Source organism: Oryx dammah, unplaced genomic scaffold (genome assembly GCF_014754425.2).
Source record: "Oryx dammah isolate SB20612 unplaced genomic scaffold, SCBI_Odam_1.1 HiC_scaffold_16, whole genome shotgun sequence".
NCBI classification, from domain to species: Eukaryota; Metazoa; Chordata; class Mammalia; order Artiodactyla; family Bovidae; genus Oryx; species Oryx dammah.
In genome coordinates this window covers 38,939,130-38,961,008 of record NW_024070200.1, presented here as the reverse complement: position 1 = coordinate 38,961,008, position 21,879 = coordinate 38,939,130, and the positions used below count along the sequence as shown (strand labels likewise).

The window sequence follows — 21,879 nt, the reverse complement described above, 5'->3', positions numbered from 1 at the left end:
CGGCCCCAGGACAGATGGGAACAGACCCCGCACTGCTGCTCCCAGCATGGACACTGGCCCGGCAGTTTTTCCCAGAAAGAACCAGGTTAAACATCTGAAGAGGTCGGAAGGGAGCAAGGGTCAGACTCAAGGATTCACTTGACCAACCTCCTGCCTTCTTCCCGCAAGACTCACAGTAGCCCAATCCCAAGGCTCACTGGCAGAGCCCCAGCAGGAGACCCTGGAGGCAGGGAGGCGTGTCCACGACTCGCTCAGAGAGAAGAGTGACCAGGTTGGGGTCCAGTCAGGGCAAACCACCAGCCAGAGAGCCATCATGGATAGGCTGTTTAGAACTGGTGACCACAGGGAGGACGCTCTTCGAGGCTCCAGGAAGGCAAGACCAGCATGAGCTCTTTGCCAAGTTCAGATGCATGAGAAAGCCTGAATGGCAACTGCACCAGTAGTTGCAGATGCGGTGAGGACTGTGAGAGCCGAGGCCAGGCAGAGGCGGGGGCTTCCACGCAGGCACACTCAGCTACAGGACCCATTCTTTCCCATGCTCCTACTCGCAAATCACAACATGCCTGTTTCTTGTGGCTAAAGCAAGAGAAATCAGACATTCTGTGCTACTTACTGTACCTCCAGAGACTTGTGAAGTGCTACCTCCAAAAGGGCTGCTGTTGGAGTTTGCAGTCCCCTCCAGCAAAGGTGAACTCAGCTTGCCCATCACCAGAGCTGCTAGTGGGGCCATGGGTAAGAGGGCTGGTCCCCAGAAGGAAAAGGAAGACATGGAAGAGAGGAAAATAACTCCACCCCAAGTCATGCGGGTCTGCATGGAAATGAGTGTCAGAGTGAAGTTGCCCATCACCACCTGACAGGTGCAGCCCCAACCCCCACTACGGACACTCTGGGGGAAGCGGGGGGGATGCAATGGGAGGAATCCATTACTTGAAAAACAACTGGTAAAAGCTATGAAAGCAGTTAGTGACGACCTCTGGGTGCTTCATCTGGTTCAATGGCAACTGAGAACTAAGAAAGGGATCTTCCTGGTGGATCCCTACCAGACGCCCAGACTCAGATGTCATGCACTAAGAGTCCCAGACTGGGGTGCATGATCTTGGGCATGTCTCCCAAGCTCCTGGAGCATCTTTGTTGTTCAGGTGTAAAATGCATTTGGTAGTAAGGCCCCTGCTGGGCTGTATCGGTTTTCCGTGGTGGTGGAGTAAACCACACCAAAACTGGGTGGCTTAACACAGAGATACTGGATTTGTTCCTGTTCTGCAGTCAGCATTCTGCTCTGGAATTTTGTGGAGCCTCTCCTGGGGCCGCAGCATCTGGCAGTTAGTCTGGGTGGTACAGGACCATCCAGGATGGCCTGATTCACAACTCTGGCTCTTGCTGAGCCTCTGTCTAGATTTCATCCTTGAGAAGGCTCAGGACCCTTACAGTATGGATGAGGGCAATAAGAGGGGGCAGCCTACATAGTGGAGGTTCAGCTCAAGCCTCTACTTGCATCACATTTACTAATGTCCCATGGAAACACTGGCCAAAGCAAGTCCCATGGCTGAGCCAGCCTCTGGGCAGATAGACTCCATCCTTAATAAAAGGAGGGGCAAAGTCCCATTCAGTTCAGTCGCTCAGTCATGTCCGACTCTTTGTGACCCCATGAATTGCAGCACGCCAGGCCTCCCTGTCCATCACCAACTCCCAGAGTCCACCCAGACCCATGTCCATTGTGTCGGTGATGCCGTCCAACCATCTCATCCTCTGCCATCCCCTTCTCCTCCTGCCCTCAGTCTTTCCCAGCATCAGGGTCTTTTCAAATGAGTCAGCTCTTCACATCAGGTGGCCAGAGTACTGGAGTTTCAGTTTCAACATCAATCCCTCCAAAGAACATCCAGGACTGATCTCCTTTAGGATGGACTGGTTGGATCTCCTTGCAGTCTAAGGGACTCTCAAGAGTCTTCTCCAACACCACAGTTCAAAAGTATCAATTCTTTGGCACTCAGCTTTCTTTATAGTCCAACTCTCACATTGCAAAGGGACAAATACACAGTAAGAAGGCTCTGTGGCCATCAAAGCAGTCGGCCACATTCTCTGATTCTTTTGGCACTGGGCAGTGAAATCATGGGTTTGAAAGTGGAAAGAAGCTGTTATGGCTATAAACATAATGTTTATTAAGACATTGCCACATTCAGCCTGTGAGTTGGCATGCCTGCTGCCTATATGGTATGTTGTAAAGGCCTATCCCAAATACCTGAAATGTATGGTTTCCCTGACTTTCCATGGTTCATCTCCCTGTCCATAGTTTAGTGGTTATGACACTCACGCTGGCTCATCTGAGTGTCTGATATTCCACCTTTAGAAATTCATTCCTGTGAGTCTTCACAACGCTGGAGCCCTAGGGGCTTTCAGGAGTCTCTCACTGTAGAGCAAATCCCTTTCATGAGTTTATATGTCCCATGAGTTTATATATACTCTGCACCTTGACCTCCAGAGCCTAGACCTGTAGGAATGGAACATAAAAATAACTTATTGTGCTGGGCAATGAGGATTAAAGAAAGAAAGCCATGAACCTCTGCTGGGCACCTACCTGCCTTACATACTACCTAAGTGCCACTGCCTTACACACTTTATCTACACTTTATAAATTAGGCATCACCCTCCTTTATATGTTGGGAAACTAATGTTCTGAGAGATTAATTGACTTACCTCTCATTTGTAACTGGTGGAGCTAGGATGCAGACCAAGACCTGTCTGAGTCCAGCACCCTGCAGTTTACCAGCGAATACACTATGACAAGTTTTATAGCTTCTTAAGAAAGAGTACACTGCAGATAGAATTTTTGAGTCCTTGCATATCTGAATTTCTCTTTATTCTGTCTCACCCTTGATGGATAGTTTGGATCTAAATTCTCTTTAAATTCATGGTATGAATGATGTCATGAAAGGTGTTAAATCAGAAAGCTATCGACTTCCTGGCACTCAGTCAAAGGTCGCTAACTTGAAGTGAAACAATTATATGAAATCCAAAGACTAAATATGTTCAGCCAACTTCTTACTCCACCTTTACAGACTGAAAAAGATCTATTCATTAACTCAACATGTATTAATTGCCTGAGGCATGCTGTGCATTTGCAAACACACTATCTCATTCTGTTATCACTGTAACCCTGTGAGATAAAGGTTATAATTCTTATTTAAAGCATGAGGAAATTTGGATTCAGGATAAAAATTATTTGCCCAGGGTAATCTGCTGAGTGGAAGAGCTATAGTTCAAATTCAGGTGTCGTGCCTCCCAGGTCTCCTGGTCCCTGATTTTCCTCCTACCCCTTAGCTCAGAAGCCTCTTTCTGCTCTTATAGAGAATTGGGTTCTTGCTCTTTTCTGTGGATGATAAAATGAGGCCTCTTTGTTTTCTAGTCTAACGCCAGGATGTGTTTCAAGGGAGTGTCATTTCAGATCTCTGCCTTCGTTAACAGACTAATAAACCTTTTCCATCAGGTATCTTTCTGTGTGAATGTACAGAAAGGTATTTTCCAACTCAGTCTCCCTGGGTCTCCCTTTTCCTCCTCTGCCAAATACTGAAAACCTTTGTAAGCATTAGTTCTATGATAAATTAATGAAAGGAATTACTTTAAATTTTTAAGCAATTTTCAACAACCACTGTACTCTTTGGAGGCAGGGAATAAACCAGGATCCTCTCAGTTTGAAGAATACCATGTAAACCCCATTAGGGAAATGAAAATTAAAACCACTACACACCTATAAGAAAGTCAGAAAAAATTATACTGGCAATACCAGGTGCTGGTGAGAGTGCAAAGCAAATTTTACATCACATCGTTGGTGATATAAAAATGACCACTCTGGAATACAGCTTGACGGATTCTTGTAAATTTAAAAACACATTTGCCATATGACCCAGCAGCCCGACTCCTAAGTATTTACCCTAGAGCACTGGTTCTCAAACCAGGAATGATTTTGCCCCCGGGGGACATTTGGCTAGATTTAGGGATATTTTGACTGTCACAACTGGAATGTAGTCTGAATACTGCTAGAATCTAATGGGTAGAAGCCATGGATGCTGCTAAGCCTTCTAAAGTGCACAGGACAGCCCCCCAAACAAAGAAACAGCTAGTCCGAAATTTCAGTAGTGTCAAGATTGAGAAAATCGGCCCCAAAGAAATGAAAATCTGTGTTCACACAAAGTTCTATGTAAAATGTGTATAGAAGTTCCATTCATAATTGCCCCAAACTGGAAACAACTCAAATGTCCTTTGATTAAAAAAAAAATAGTATATTATGAAATACTATTCAGGAATTAAAAACAAACTACTGATATATGTAACAACTTGCATGAAAGGATCAGGTCTCAAAAAGTTATGTAGTGTATGTATGGTTTCATTTATATGACATTATCCAAAAGGCAAAACTATAATGATGGAGAATAGATCAGGGTTTCATTTATTTAGAATGAATGTCTGACTTTCCAATATCATTTCTTGAAAAGACTATTCTTTCATCATTGAATTGCTTTTATGTTTTTCAAATACCTATAGGCAATATTTATGTGGGTTTGGGAGATTTTTGTTGGTGGGAGATTCTGTATTATGTTCCTTTGAAATATGCACCTGTCCTTTTGACAGTGTCACTTTTATAATAAGTCTTAAAATTAGGTAGCATCATTCCAACTTTATTCTCCTTTTTCAATATTTCTGGTCTTTTTTTTTTTTTTTTTTTGCTTTCCCATTCAGATTTATAGAATCAGCTTATCTATATCTGAAAAATATTCTGCCAGGATTTTTATTGGTATTACATGAAGTCTATACATGAATTGGAGGATTGAAATCTTTACGATGTTGAGTGTACTTACACATCTTTTTCCATGTATTAGGTAGACACAGTATGCATCTTCATATATTTAAATCTTCTGTGATTTGTTTTATTAGCATTTTATAATTTTCTGCATAAACGTTCTATACATGTTTCAGTTCAGTTCAGTCGCTCAGTCATGTCCGACTCTTTGCAACCCCATGAATCGCAGCGCTTCAGGCCTCCCTGTCCATCACCAACTCCCGGAGTTCACTCAAACTCACGTCCATCGAGTCAGTGATGCCATCCAGCCATCTCATCCTCTGTCATCCCCTTCTCCTCCTGCCCCCAATCCCTCCCAGCATCAGGGTCTTTTCCAATGAGTCTACTCTTCACACCAGGTGGCTAAAGTATTGGAGTTTCAGCTTTATCATCAGTCCTTCCAATGAACACCCAGGACTGATCTTTAGGATGGACTGGTTGGATCTCCTTGCAGTCCAAGGGACTCTCAAGAGTTTTCTCCAACACCACAGTTCAAAAGCATCAATTCTTTGGCACTCAGCTTTCTTCACACTCCAACTCTCACATCCACACATGACCACTGGAAAGACCATAGCCTTGACTAGATGGATCTTTGTTGGCAAAGTAATGTCTCTGCTTTTCAATATGCTATCTAGGTTGGTCATAACTTTCCTTCCAAGGAGTAAACGTCTTTTAATTTCATGGCTGCAATCGCCATCTGATATATACCTGAATATTTCATCTGAAGCTATTGTAAATGATTGTGTGTGTGTGTGCACATGTGTATGTGTTTTCATTTGGGTCTGCAATTATTCATTGCTAGTTATTGCTAGTTACTGAGAAGGCAATGGCACCCCACTCCCGTACTCTTGCCTAGAAAATCCCATGGACAGAGGAGCCTGGTGGGCTGCAGTCCATGGGATCGCTGAGTCGGACACGACTGAGAGACTTCCCTTTCACTTTTCACTTTCATGCATTGGAGAAGGAGATGGCAACCCACTCCAGTGTTCTTGCCTGGAGAATCCCAGGGACGGGGGAGCCTGGTGGGCTGCCGTCTATGGGGTCGCACAGAGTCGGACACAACTGAAGCGACTTAGCAGCAGCAGTAGCAGCTAGTTACTGATGTTTGTGACTTTGTATTCTGTGATGTTACTAAACTCATATATCAGTGCTAAGAGGTTTTTAGATTCCTTGGGATTTTCTACACAGATATTCATATAATCAGTGAGTAGGGGTAGGTTTATTTCTTCCTTTCTAATCTCTATGCCTTTTATTACTTTTTCTTATTGCACTAACTAGAATTTCTAGTATGATGTTGAGCATACATGATGAGAGAGGAAACTCTTCCCTGGTTATCACTCTTAGTCAGAAATCTTTCATCAGTAAGATATTTGTTAAAGATTTCTAGTAGGTATTTTTATCAGATTGAGGACGTTTCCTTGTATTTTCTTTTGTTGAGAATTTCTATCATTAATGAATGTTGAATTTTATCAAATACATTTCTACATCAGTTAATATGATCATGTGGACTTTTGTCTTCTTTAGACATTAATATGGTAGGTTGCATTGGATGATATTTGAATATTGAACCAGGTATCTCATTGCAGGGAGTCATTGCATTCCAGGGTTTAATTCCACTTTCTCTTGGTGTATTAAGAGTTTTTCTTTTGTCATTTCAATCTGGCACTATCATGTTGCGAATTTTTGTATCTATTGCTATGGAGGTTATTGAATATAGTTTTCTGTTGATGTACTACTGCCTCTGTCTAGTTTGGGTGCCAGTGTAATGCTAGTCTCATAAACAAGTTGGAGACAATTTTCTCTCCTTTAGGGCTTCCCCGTGGCTCTGTGGTAAAAGAATCCACCTGCCAGTGGAGGAGACCTAAGAGATGCAGGTTCAGTCCCTGGGTTGGAAAGATCCCCAGGAGAAAGGAATGGCACCCCATTCCAGTATTCTGGTCTGGAAAGTTCTATGGGCAGGGGAGCCTGGTGGGCTGTAGTCCATGGGATTGTAAGGAATCAGACATGACTGAGCATGCCTGTGTGCATGTGTGTGTACATGCACACACACACACACACACACACACACCCCTCTGTTTTTTCCAGTAAATTGTATATAATTGGTGATATTTTTTTCTTTAAATGTTTGGTAGATTCACAAAATCTGTGAATTCATCTGCAGTCAAATATTGCCTTTACAGAAGTGTATTAACTATAAATTCAGCCTCTTTAACAGTTATAGAAAATAGAAATAAGTAGTTTGGGGTAGCTTGTTGTTTTGAGAAATTGTTCCATTTCATCAAAGTTGTTGAATTTATGTGCATAGTATTGTTTATAATTTTCTCTTTTGTAACTTAATACCTCAGGGTGACTTTAGTGATATGCCTTTTCTTTTCAGATTCAGCAGTTAGTGTCTTTTCTTCTTTCTGTCTCTCTCTTTTTTTTTTTGATCTGCATTGTTAAAGTTCTGTCAATTTTATTGATCATTTAAAAGAACCAATTTTGGCTTAATTGCTAGTCCCTGTTGGTTTTTAGATTTAAATTTCATTGATTTCTGTTCTTACCTTTAGAGTTTCTGCTCATTCTGTTTGCTTTAGGTATGTTGCACTGATTTTTCTACTTTATTCAGGTGAAAGCTTAGATTATTGATATGAGAATTTTTTTGTAATATATGTATTTGGGGACTATAAATTTCCCTCTTAAGAGCTGCTTAGCTGTGTATAACAAATGTTGATAGGTTGCATTTTTATTTTCATTGTTTAAAATATTTTCTAATTTTCCTTGAGATTTTCTCTGTGACTACTGAATTATCTAAAAGTCTGTTGTGTAATGTGGCTTTGTTGTCTTTCTTTACTGATTCTAGTTTAATTGCATTATGAGAACATAATTGGTATGATTTAAATTATTTTAAATGCCTTCAGTTTTGTGAAGGAGTGAGCGTATTGTCTGTCTTTGTGAATATTCCCTGTGCATTTTAAAAAGATGTGTATTCTGTACTTGTTGGATAAAGTGTTCTGTTGATGTCCATTAGATCCACTAGATTGATGGTTTTGTTCAGATTTTCTATACCCTTGCTGATTTTCTGTCTACTTGTTCTTTCAGATACTGCGAGAGAAGTTTAGAGCCCTGCAATTATACTTATGGCTGTTTCTATTTCTCTTTTCAGTTTTGTCAGTTTTTTCTTCTAAGTATTTTGAAGTCTTACTGTTAAATCCACATTCATTTAGGACTGTTCCACCTTCTTTCTGAATTTATCCTTTGATCATTGTATAATATCTCTTTTTATCTGAGGCAGTTTTCTTTGGTCTGAAGTCTACTTTGCCTGATATTGATAAAGCTTCTTGAAATTGATCTTGATTAAATTTTTTATGATCTGTAATTTTCCATCCTTTTATCTTTAACCTACCTGTATCATTATATTTACAGTGAGTTTCTTTAACACAGCAAATAGGTATTATTGACTGTAACAATTTCTGTCTCTTAACTGCTACATTTATATAATCTGTATTTAATGTAATTATTGATCTGTTTGAGTTTTGGTCTCCTATTTTATTATTTGTTTACTGTTTCCCATTGTGTTTTTTGTTCCTCTGTTCCCCTTTCCTTGTTTCAGTTATTTGAATTTTTAAGATTCTATTTTAATTTAATTTTTATGATTTTAACATCTTTTCATAGAGTTTTTAAGTGGTGGCTCAAGTAATTACAATATACATATTTTAAGCAATTCCTTCTGGAATTCAAGTGCAATTCAAAATCCTTGCTACCAAATAGCTCCCTTATTCTCTCCTTTATGGTATAGTTTTCTTATGTATTTCATCTACATACTTTAAATACCCCATCAGCCAATATAATATTTTTAATGTGGATCTTCAAATCTATATTAAAGAACTCAAGAGGAAAAGGATACTCTATTATATGTATACAAATCATGACTATTTTTGTTGTGCTTCCTTCATTTCTGATGTTCCAACATTTTTCTGGTATCATTTTCTTTCAACCCAAACATTTTCTCTTAATTTTTAGGGAGACTTTCTGGTTGTGAATTCCATTACTTATTCTTCATCTGAAAATATGTTTATTTCACCTTTATATCTGAAGGATATTTTTAACGGATATAGAATTCTATCAGTTGTTTATCATCCTTTTCTTGCAGCACTTTAAAAATCTTGTTTCCCCTTCTTCTCCAGTAGTTCCTGATGAGAAATCTATAGTCACTTGATTTACTATTCCCCTGTTCAGCATACCACTTTTCATCTGGCTGCTTTCAGCAATTTTCCTCTGTCCTTAGGTTTCAACAATTTGATTTTGTTGTGTCTGTCTGGCCAGGGGTTTCTTTAGGTTTATCCTCATTAGTATGAGCTTCTTAAATCTATAGGTCTGAAGTTTTGCCCAGTTTAGGAAGCTTTCAGTCATTATTTCTTTAAGTTGTTTTTTTTTTTTTTTTTTCTTTTTCAGCGCTCTGTACTCTTTCTCCTTCTGGAACTCTGATGACATGAGTATTACACTTTTGATACTGCCTGAAGTCACTGAAATTCTCCTTTTGTCCATCTTTTCTTCTCCCTCTTCTTCAGATTGGGCCATCTGTTGATCTGTCTTCAAATTTTACTTACTCTTATTCTCTCTCATCCCCAATCCGCTATTGAGTCCACTCAGTGTTAATTTCTAACATTTCCATCACTGATTGGAGCATTTTCACAATAACTTCTTTAAAATGTTTGTCAGATAATTCTGACATCTACCAACTCAGAGCTGGTAGTCTTTTGACCATTCTCTTCCTGGGAAAATTGAGAATTTTTGTGGTTCTTCACGTGTCAAGGACATTTGGGTTGCATCCTGGACGTTTTGGATATTACAAGACTCTGAGTCTTGTTAATAATCTATGAAAAATCTTGACTCTTCATGTTAAACAGGTAGGTTCACACTGTAAATTTCAACCTGCCTTCTCTGGGCTGTGGTTTTCAAAGCCTTTGCTGTCCTATTTGCCTAAGCCACACGTTACACAGTCTGTAACCTGGGCAGGGGTCTATTCAGTAATTCCTCAGAGCTTTTGGTGTACTGATTAGGGCAAATCAGGTCGAATCTCACCCAGCCCAGAGTTGAAGAAAGGGGAGTCCGGGAGTTCATAAACAACATTATGGGATTGTTTTCTGAAGTCCTTCCTGTTTTATAATCTTCCAGGCACTTTCTTGTTCCCTGGGACTCCCTTTTCTGTCCTCCAGCCATAATGTGCTGCTATACTCCTAGCCCTGTCCTGCGCCCCTGCTCACAAAGGGTTCATGTATGTTTTATATTGTCTCTCCTTCACATTGCAACATCCTATTGGTGCAGCCAACCCAATCCTCCTTTTTGATTCTCTTCCAAACCGTAGCTCAGTGCTGGCCAGACGGGGCTGCGTGTACCAGCAGAGCCAGTCCAGGGCCAGCAGTTGTGGTGCTGAGCACGCCTGCCTCCACACACACCCCCGGGGAGACACACCTGCCTCCACACACACCCCCAGGGAGACACTCCTGGGACCCATGACACCAGTGCCCAGACTTGACCTGTTAGGAGCCAGGGAGCGAAGGCCAGCCCTCTTGGGATGAGTGCTCACACCATTCTCCCACACAGCCTTTGATTGGGATCTGGAGCAGGGAAGGCTGGCCTCCTTAGGGGATCAAGATTGGCTGGAGATGGGGAAGGACAGCAGCGTCTGACAGGAATTAGAGCCATGTCATCTACTGAGCACACATGTGTTACAATATGATCTGTATCGAGCAGGGCTATGAAGCTATTGTTATCATCACCAATGGCAGAAAACTGAGATTCAGGAAATTAAATCAGTTCTCAGCATCCCTCAGCCCAAAAGGGACCGAGCCAGGATCTGAACTTGAACCTGACTGCCAACATAAACCCACACTCTTATCAAATCAGAACACCATGATGCACAGTCATGCAGATGACGCAAATCAGGTATGAAGAGCAAGAATCAACAGCTTATCCTGAAATTTGTGATGAAAATAATCAATTTTGTTCTTTACCCTTTTATAAAGCAATAGCTTACTTTTTCTCCATTGGATGAGACAGGTTATGGAGCCTGAGAGGCTGTTAGAACAAAGAGAAGATGAGACAGAGAGGGAGGCCTTTTCGAGGACTCTTGGGCAGCCCCCACTGAGTGACTGACGTCTCAGGCCTGCATTGTCCCAGTGTGCTGCTCATTGGGCAACTGACTTCCCACAATTTCATTGCTGTGCTACATAATTTCATAGTATGTTTGCTACTTTTCTTTTTTATTGGGCTTTTTCAGAAATAGCTAGACTCTTAAATGGTTTCCTAATGTACAGTCTCAGAGATAGGAACTTGTCAGTCTTTTTTACATTTATTTTTATTTGTCTGTACCAGGTCTTAGGTGTGGCATGCAGGATCTTTAGTTGTGGCTTATGGGATCTAGTTCCCTGATCAGGGATCAAACCCAGGCTTCCTGCATTGCAAGCACGGAGTCCTAGCCACTGGACCACCAGGGAAGTCCCTTAATTCAGTCTTTTAAGGAAACCTGAGTGGCATGCTGCTGCTGGGAGGTACTCACCCCTCAGACCCGCACTCCGGGGTCAGGGCTTGGCCTGTTGTGGGAAAGGAGGCATTCTTGCAAATATTCCTCAAGGTTCTTTGACTTCTGTTGGTGAGCCAAGCAGGAAGACTGTTCACCTAACTAGTTCTCACATTTGCAAATCTGGAATCCATTCAAATTTTTTAAAGACATTGCTTATTGAAAATATGAGTGAAGCTGTCGCTTCATCTGTCAGGAGCCTTCTCTGACCTTCTGTTTAAAGAAGCCCCCATTTACCACCATGCTTATTAACATCTGATAATTTTTCTTGTTTCACCATCTGTTAATTATCTGTCCCTGCCACTGAGACCTGCATACATGTGCACACATGAACACCCACATAGACACACACCTAGCAACAGTGCTATCTATCCCTACAGCAGGCATTTACCACATTTACGTACAGGATTTACCACACAAGTGACCCCAGCTTCTTCATTATAGGCAGTGAGGTGAGTCCTCACCCCCAGGCCACCTTGACCACTATTGAGAAATTCCTTGTCAGAGTCCGAGACCCTCTGGTCCCCTCAGAGTGCCACCATCCTTCCGTCCTGGATCCCCAGACCGTAACTCTTAGCAAGGTCCTGGCTGCCTACATTGTTGTGCCTTAGGAAATCTTTTTGAAAAGCTGCCCATCTGGGCAGGCACGGTCCCTGACCAGATACAGAGGCCCAGCGCAGGGCACTGGCTGGCCTCAGCCCCTGTGAGCCCCTCAGGCTGACTCCCCCATCCAGCTTCCTCTCCATCTATGTGTCAGCTCATCAAAAATGTCCTCATGGCTCCAAACCTGCCCAGGAGAAGGGGTCAAGCCCCACCACTGGCAGAAATGCTGCCAGTGACACATATGTGTCAACTGAAAAAAATGCACAGCGCATATGTTGAGAATTATGTTTTATTTAGCAAGCAAAACTGAGGGCTTAAGCCCAGGAGGTGGCCTCTCAGATAGCTCAAAGGATGGCTCCAAAGAGGGAAGGCAAGAGCCACGTGGGAGTTTTTACAACACAGACCAAATAGAGCATCAGAAGATTACAGTTAATTAAGGAAAACCAGCATCTGAAGTTAGGAAGTGCAGTGCTTTTCCGTGTATTGGGAAAGTGCAAGAGTCTGGACTCCCTGAAGTTATTCCTTTGATATGCACCTCAGCTACCCGGGGCCAGTATCCTGGGCTTTCTCATCCTTACTGTCCTCCGGGTACACCATCGGGGGTGGCTGCAGCATCTGTTGGTTTGATGGTGGGCATCCTGTCCATCCTGAGTTCCCTACGAGTTCGCCATCCAGGCAGCTGTAAGGTGATGGCTTGGTGGCTGTGGCTTCCTCTGTTTACGGACGTGGCAGGCAACAGTGTTTTCATTGATGTATAACGAGTGCTTTGCAGCTATGGGAGGGGAAGAGACCTGCATACTATGGCAGAGGCCTCTCTGGGATGACCCTTAGGAGAAGCAAGGGTCGGCAAAGTCCATGGAGTACCCTGCCTTTCACCTAGAGGTGGTGGGGAGGGTTTTATGTAGAAGCTAAATATGCACATACATTCATAGTCCTATACATGTGTGTATGCACACACAGACACACATGTGCTTGTATTTTTTTTATTGAAATATAGTTGATTTACAATATTGTATTGGTTTCAGGTGTATAGCAAAGTGATTCGGTTGCATGTATATACATATTCTTTTCAGATTCTTTTCCATTACAGGATTATAAGATACTAAGTATAGTTTCCTGTGCTATATCATAGGACTTTGTGGTTTATATTTTTATATATCGTAGTGTGCATCTGCTAGTCCCAAACTCCACGTTTATCCCTTCCAATACCTTTCCCCTTTGGCAACCATAAGTTTGTTTCCTGTGTCTGTGGGTCTGTTTCTGTTTTATAACAAGTTCATTTGCATCAATTTTTTAGATTCCACAGATAAGTGATATCATATGGTATTCGTCTTTCTCTGTCTGACTTGACTTGACTTAGTATTATCATCTCTAGGTCCATCCATGTATGCTTTTATTTTCGGATGAGAGGGTACACAGGATAGTGATAACTGTGTCACAAAGAGGATCACCATGGATGTGGTGACCATACAACTTACCTAAATTGGTACATTGTGGAGAGTGAGAGTGGCCACCGGCCATTGGCGACCCGTAAAGCAGGACTTCCCTGAGCAAAATAGGAGGTGTGGACACCCCCACCTTGAGGAGGGCAATAGGGAACGTGTCCTGGGTGGGGGAGCTGCACCCAAGCTGCCCCTCTGTGTGGCCGGGTGACTGCCCTTGGGCAAGACCCCACTGACTGCCCAGACTGGATTCCTTGTCGATGACATGGGCTCTTGCTGGGATGTCCTCTAAAGCTGTTACTGCCATTTAAGCCAGGACATCCCCGGATCTGCACTGTACCTTGTCATTCCTGCCACCAGCTTCAGCGCCACCATCCTTGCGTCTTGGTCCCACTGCCCCTGCTGAGGGAACCCATCTTTCTCAGGGGGTTTTCACTGGTGGGTGGGTGTCCCTGTGCTCCTGATCCCCCTCCCCAGGTCCATACGGAAGTAAAGGGAACACATTTGTTGTGGCCTAGGGCCTGTGAGGAAGCTCTCAGACACACCTAAGTGTGAGGATGAGGCAGTTACATTGCATGTGAGTCTTCTTAACCAATAACTAAGTGTTTTAGGAATGTTAGGTGTCTTTTCCCAGAGGCAAGATTCTGTTTACAATCCTGCATCTAGCATTGCTCAGTAAACTCACAGGAAGTTGATGCAAAGTCTTGGGATGAGAAGTGGACGTGAGTATTCAGGACTGGCTTTGCTGGAGCTGATTTCTACCAGCAGGCTCAGTCACAGTAACTCACACATGCAGGTCACTGTTCCAAAGTCTTCTCCCGTTTGCCCATTTGCACCTCAGAGGAGCCTGAGGAGTCATCAAGCCAGATTCCCAGCCTGCATTCAAAGAGCAGGAATATTTGCTGAGGCTCCAGAAGCAGAAGGGCGTGGCAGTGGTGCTGAGGGGAGAGCACAGAATGAGGACCCACCCCCAGGTCAAACCTGCTTCCTGTGCCCTGGGAGCAAGGAGCCGGAGCAAGTAGGGAAGGACTTAGAGATTCTCCAGCTGCCCCCCAGGGTGGAGCTGGGACCCTTTCTTCCACCTTCTGGGCCACTGAGCAGAGTTACAGTTGACCTTTGGCTCTCATGTTCAACACCAAGACAGGATTTGCTCTGCGTCACGCTCATTTCCATAACCCTCTTCCAGTTGGGCTTGCACCCCCATCACTGCTGCCTGTGTCCAGCTATGAGGCTTGCGGATGTATGTGGTGCAACCACATGCCCCGACCCTAGCACAGATCTGGGACGGATGGACAGACAGGTGGGTGGGTGGATGGACAGATGGATGAACAGAAGGATAAATGCATGTGTTCATGGATGGGTGAGTACATGCATGCACGGATGGATGGACCCAAGCATGCATGCATGCATGGATATGCATGTGGTGTTGTGCTAGACTCGGCGTGGGTATGCTTTAACATGCTCCTATTTTGTGTCCCTTCCTTCCCTGAAAAGTTCAGTCCTAAATCCATAAGGTCCATCAAAGCAAGATGGACATCTGCAGTGGGCAGGGTGAGGGGTGGCAGGACACAGAGGACCAAGGCCAGGGTGTCAGAACCAGACGGAGTGAAGAGGGCAACTCAGGGGAAGGGCAACATCACTGGTGGAAATTTGGAGAAAGGAGTTAGAAGTAGAATGAACTCCGGGGTGTTAGACTGGAATGAGCAGTATCAGGGGACTCAGAGTTTCAGATAGATGGGTAATGGATGGGTAATAGATGATAGATAGGTAAATAGATAGATAATGGATAGATAGATAGGTAGATAATATATGGATGGATAGATGAAAATGTTTGTGTATTCATGTGAGAGTACAAACACACACACGTCTCCCAGCTCTATTTACCGAGTCTAGGGGAAGTGACATTAGCAATAATCATATTTTGGCTTCTAAACACCATTATCCACCATTTGAAAAAAAAAACAGAAATGGCTAAATCCAGGGCTGAGGCAGAGGAGATATAAGATGAATCTTCTTGACTGAAAAATATATACAACCTAACAGTTGAGAGTGATGTTTTATTCAGTGGACAAAACTGAGGACTTAAGCCTGGGACACAGCCCCTCAGATAGCTCGAAGAGATTGCTCTAAGAGGGAAGTAGGTGAATCAGGATATAGGCATTTTTGGTAACAAAGACCAAGTAGTCAGAACATCAAAAGATTACCAAACCTCTAAGGAAGTTAGTGCTTTTGTGTGGGGGTAGATGCGAGAGTCTGGGCTCACAGATTGCTTTGATGTGCACCTCAGCTCTCTAGGGCCAGTATCCTGTGTTTGCTCATCCTGAGTCCACTCGGGGTGTACCATCGGGAAGAAGGGGGTGGCTGCAGCAGCTGACTGCTAGATGGTGTTGAGGGGCATCCTGCTTTCATCCTGAGTTTCCTCAGGGCTCCCCATGGAGGCAGCTATAATGACTGATGGCTGCAACACCCTTTGTTTACTGATACGGCAGGCAGCATTTTTAGTTTACAACCTGGACCACCTCCTCCTGCTGAAAAGCAAGGATGTGCTCTAAATAGTGACAGGGGCTGTCACACGGCCATAGATCCCACTTGAAAGAGCTCCAGTGACCAGGTGGGTATCTGAGCATCAGAATAACCACACTGATGGGTTATAACTCACTGAATCAAATAAAAGCCCAGAATCCAGACTGATATCAATAAATGGTATCAAGACTTGGTGAGGAGTGGAATACGTCTATAGGTTCCAAGTTCCTTCCCATAAAATGCGTATTAATTATGGATGGGAAGTGAGTAGTTCTTCAGGGGGAGCCTGGCTGATGGCCCCAAGAGGGATCCAGTCAACGCCAGGCCACCCAACTGGACACCACTAAAAGGATGCATCATAAGCCAATCTGCTCTGATTTGTGAGAAAATACAAACCCAGACAACGGACATAAAGATTGCCGGGAGAAATATCAACAACCTCAGATATGCAGATGATACCACTCTAATGGCAGAAAGTGAAGGAGAACTAAAATGCTTCTTGATGAGGGTGAAAGAGGAGAGTGAGAAAACCAGCTTAAAGCTCAATAGTCAGAAAACAAAGATCACGGCATCCGGTCCCATCACTTCATGGCAAATGGAGGAAAAGGTGGAGATAGAGGCAGATTTTATTTTCTTGGGCTCCAAGATCACTGCAGGTGGTGACTACAGTTATGAAATTAAAACACACTTGCTCCTTGGAAGAAAAGTTATGACCAACCTAGACAGCATATTTAAAAAGCAGAGACATTACTTTGCCAACAAAGGTCCATCTAGTCAAAGCTGTGGTTTTTCCAGTAGTCATGTACGGATATAAGAGTTGGACCATAAAAAAGGCTGAGCACAAAAGAATTGGTGCTTTCGAACTGTGGTGCCAGAGAAGACTCTTGAGAGTCCCTTGGACAGCAGGGAGATCAAAGCAGTCAATCCTAAAGGAAATCAACTCTGAATATTCATTGGAAGGACTGATGCTGAAGCTGAAGCTCCAATACATTGGCCACCTGATGCGAAGAGCCAACTCACTGGAAGACCCTGGGAAAGATTGAGGGCAGGAGCAGAAGTGGGTGACAGAGGATGAGATGGTTGGATGGCATCACTGACTCAAAGGACATGAGTTTGAGCAAACTCCAGGAGATAGCAAAGGACAGGGAAGCCTTGCATGCTACAGTCCATGGGATCACAAAGAGTCAGACATGACTTAGTGACTAAACAACAATAAATGAACATTCTACACAATACCAGGCCTGTGGTCTTCAAAACAGCCCAGGTCCTAAAAGTCAAGTACCCTGAGGAATGTTCCAAACTGAAGACAGAACTTCAGAGACAAGCTAAAGAGACATTACAGATGAATACAGCACACCGTCCAGAGCTGGAACTTTTATTTCAAAGGCATCGCTGGGGCAGCTGGCACATGGTGACTAGGGTCTTTAACCGTGATCACATGCATCAGCGCATTAGTGATTAGATGAATTCCAGAGTCTGATGGTTACACCGGAGAATGTATCATAGAAACGTAACCTTGTTCACAGGAAATGCACACAAAGTTCTACCAGGGTGATGGGATTTCAGGCTGATAATGTACTTTCAAATGGTCCAAAAGGAAAAAAAAAAATTATTTATATTATACAACTTTTTTGTGAGCTTTTGGGTATTGCTATTTTTTTAAGCATTAAAATAAACTATATTGAATCACAAAAAAAAAAAAAAAAAACACAGGTGCAATAACAACAAAACTCCAAGGTGATTGTGAGGCATCCCCGGGGATGCAGAGCCTTTGTTCTAGAAGCCACTCAAGCAGTTGACCACAGGCTGTGTACATAGAGCCCTTCCCCCAGGCAGCCCCACCCTGGAATCTTCAAGTGGGTCACACTTGCTAACTCTGATCCCCACCTACTCCAGTCATCAGAGATCACCCTCAGTTAATTCAGAGCACCCTTTACCTTCAAGTGCCCCAGAGGCCCCATCAAGCTGGGGGCACTGGGTCTCCCCTCTCCATGCTTCTTCCCTTTGGGGCAGCCTGGTTGTTGAGGATATCAAGGCTACAGTCCTCTGCCCATGTCCTAGAGTCCTGAATGATGCAGATTTTGGAGCCTGCTCTCTCCCTGAGCCTCAGACAAGAGCCAGGGGACAGGCTGGGGAGAGTCCAAGTGGCTTGGTTGGGCAATCTGTTACTCCCTCTGCTTCACTCAAGGAAGCCTTCTCACTGCCCTCTTCAGTCAGGGTATTCCCTAGAAAGGCCCACAGATCTTGGTAGCAGCGGTCCTACCAGCCCATCAAACATACCCAGGCATACCTGCTGCCCTGAGGGTAAAGCTTCAGCCTAAGCTGCTGGATGTGGGCATGAGCCCAAGGGGGAGCCTCTATTCCTCCTCAACCCCCCAGAGAACCAGCCCCCATGTGGCCACCCACACTGAGCAGGATGCCTCTGCACCAGGGAGACTGCGTCTTAAAGGGGGCTCACCTCCCACGTTGCCAGGTTCTCTGCCTCAGCTTCTCTCCTGAGACCACCCAGCCAGGGTAGGGGTGGAGAGCTGGGTCCAGTGTGCTTGCTGCCATCAAGTGGTGTGGAGGGAGGTGGCCCCAGATGACTTCAGATGGCCGAGACGGCCAGGGTCTGTGCAAGGAAGGGCCACGGGGAAGTGTTCTATCCTCCGCTCTCCCTCCTGACTTGGTCCAGTGACAGGCTTGCTTCACTGTGTCCCCAGCATGGACAATGCCGAAGACCCAGTGTACGAGAGTCTGGAGGAGTTCCACGTTTTCGTCCTTGCCCACATATTAAGGAGGCCCATCGTCGTCGTAGCAGATACGATGCTGAGGGACTCAGGTGGGGAAGGTAAGTTTACCCATAATGAAACAGATGTATTTTATTCATCACCCAGAAAGTGTAGCATCCCAAGGAAGGGACAGTTGAACATAATAGCTGAGCCTCCAGAAAGACACAGAACCTTACTTTGCCTGAACAAAGACTTTATTATTTCTCCTCAACTCCATGTTTCTTTTTCCTCCCCATGCAGGGGCGGGGCGGGGCGGGGGTCGGGGGGAGTTACTCTTCTTTTATCTTTTTCTGGCCACACCACTCAACTTGTGGCATCTTAGTTCCCTGACCAGGGATTAAAACTGGGACCTTGCCAGTAAGAGCCCAGAGTCCTAACCATTGAACTTTCAGGGAGTTCCCAGGAGGGATTACTCTTGGCTGTCCATCCACCCTGTGTTTTGATGGCAGGAGAAATCTGGCTGAGTAGGGGTTGGGATGAACCCCAAGGGGCTCCTGGCCCCGCCAGTTGCCCATGCCCTCCAGTAGTGCCAGCCTTGTCTCAGGGCCACTCAGCCACTCCAGTCCCCTCCTGCCCCCATTACATGTTTTAAAGAAGAAACAAGAAAGGCATAAAGTGCAAAGTCACCCAAAAGGCTGTGATGGGACCAGAGCTGGGGAGAAGGAGGAAGGAATGGAAGGCTTTCTAGGGCTGGTACCTACTTCACGGCCCATCACACACCCTCTCCCTCAGCCAGGCCAGTACTTCCCAGGGTGGACACTGCCTCCCACTTTTTAGACGAAAAGGCTGAAGCCGAGAGAGGCCACACAATGTGCCCTCACCCTTGGCTGAAGCCTTGGAGGAAGCAGGATTGACCCAGGGAGGGAGGGCTTCAGGCGTGTTCTCCCTCCAGCCTTTCTGCTAGAGCCCACAGGATACCACCTATGGGCTCTCTGAAGAAGAGGGACCAGAAGGGTCATTCTAGTGCAAGTGCCCTGCCTCTCATGGCTGGTATAACCACAAAGGGCAGGGGCCTGGGGTACATTGGTCACTTCCAGTGACAGGCCTGCCAAGGTCCGCAGCTCTTTGGGTGCAGAGCCAGGCCTCCCATCAGGGTCCCTAGACTCGTCAGATCCCACAGGGCTGGGTCCACACTTCCTTCCCTTGTCCTGTAGTCCTCTCAAAGGTTGGACCTACCTTGCCTCTCAACAGAGAGAGGCCAGAAGCACAGTCACTGATACAGACAGAGGAAGGGTGGGGAGGAATCCTGAGCTCCTCAAAGTTATCCATGAGGTCGACTGTCCTTTACTTCCACTCAGAGAAGGGCAGTGAGTCCCCGACTCCAAGGCCAAGAGACAAGGTCCTTTGAGATTAAAAAGCAGAGGCCATATCAGGGCATGTATTTCTAGTATTTACTGTATCTCAGTAAGAATTTAGGCCTTTTCACCCTTTTGGTAAGGAAATGAACAAGATTACGTCCCAGTTGCTAAAGGAGCCAATCCCCATCTCTCATTTCCCATCTTACTTAGGACTTGGGCCTGGAGTGCTCTCATTGAGTTTCTCAAAACCTAGAACAGACAAGCTCTGGAGCAGCACAGATGTTCTGTGTGCAAGTGCTTTTGTGAACACAGGAAAACAGAGGTTTCCAGGTAGCCGTTAGTGCATGTCCTGGCTGACCACCTGGGGCAGGTGTTTTGACCACCTGAGCAGGCCTCAGGGCGGCAGGCAGGCCCAGCAGGTCACAGCAGAGTCCCCTCAGCCCTGGTACTCTTGTTCCCAAGGTACAGCCTGACAAGGCACCGGGACAAACAGGCCAGGAGGACGCTGCCCAGGGAGGCAGGTTTGGGATGGTGCCCTGTCAGGCATAGGACTTGGGGTCTAATGATCCTGGCCCCTGTGAGCTGGGCTTCCTAATCCATCGTGGGCTGAGCAACACCCAGCTCCCAGGGAGCTCCTGCTGAGTAGGAGGAGGCCCCTCTACTGTGGCGTGGATCATGGATGATGATAGCACGCAGGGCTGCAGCCTGAGCCCACCCTCCATTCCCTCTGCCCTGTCACCTCCCCCAGGTTGGTGAGGGCTGCTGTCCATGCCCCCTCCAGCTCCACGTGCCCTCCTCACCTTTGTTTGTGTCTGCAGCGTTCGCTCCAATCCCCTTCGGAGGGATTTACCTGCCTTTGGAGGTACCTCCCAACAGATGCCACTGCTCACCTCTGGTTCTTGCCTACGACCAAGCGCATTTCTCTGCCCTTGTGTCCATGGAGCAGAGAGACCAGCAGAGAGAACAAGGTATGCGTGCTGCCCCTTGACAGTGGTGGGGGCAGAGGGGCCAGGAGGGCAGGAGGTGGAGTGTGGAGCCCTTCCTTGAGAAATGCACTCAGCAGTGATGGGTTTTGCCTAAAACTACCATATGCATGCAAAAAATATCATTGAAAATAATGCCATTTGCAGCAATGTGGATGGAATGGATTTATATGATCATTATCATAGATGATCATACTAAAAAGCTTAGATTATCATACTAAGTAAAGTAAGTCAGAGAAAGACATATCATATGATATCACTTACACAAGGAATCTAAAAAAAGATACAAATGAACTTATTTACAAAACAGAAACAGACTTGCAGACATAGGAAACAAACTTATGGTCACCAAAGGGAGAAGTGGGGAAGGATAAATTAGGATATATACACTACTATATATAAAATAAACAACAAGGACCTACTGTGTAGACCTATACTCAGTATTTTCTAATAACCTCTAAGGGCAAAGAATCTAAAAAAGAATATATATAACTGAATCACTTCATGACAAAATTGGTAATTCTGTCACCCTTATCTAGCCTTTACTGTGGTTCCCTTCACTTCTACGCATATTTTATATGGATGTAGTTAATCTCAGATGTAATTTTTTAAAGCTGTTCTAGTGCAGTCACCTAACTATAGCTCACTTTCTTTGTAAATAAAGTTTTATTGGAACATAGGCACACTCATTCAAAGGCGAATTTTCTGTGGCTACTGCTTTTGTACGCTAAGAGCAGTTGAGAAGCAGTGTCAGAAACTGCGTGACATGCAGGGACGAAACCATTTACTAATGAGCACTTTATGAACAATGTTCGCCAGCCTCTGCTCTGCAGGAAGCTTAGAACCAAAAGATGGACATTTCCACC

General features: G+C 44.7%; 1 protein-coding gene across 1 annotated transcript in view; it reads left to right on the top strand.

The window, feature by feature from the left end:
- Positions 1-21,879, top strand: part of OTUD7A (OTU deubiquitinase 7A) — a 379,826-nt gene that overhangs the window by 338,059 nt on the left and 19,888 nt on the right. Inside the window, exons 10-11 of the mRNA XM_040257375.1 lie at positions 18,664-18,791; positions 20,849-20,998. Coding sequence (XP_040113309.1) covers positions 18,664-18,791; positions 20,849-20,998 — 278 coding nt within the window. The remainder of the gene's footprint in view (positions 1-18,663; positions 18,792-20,848; positions 20,999-21,879) is intronic.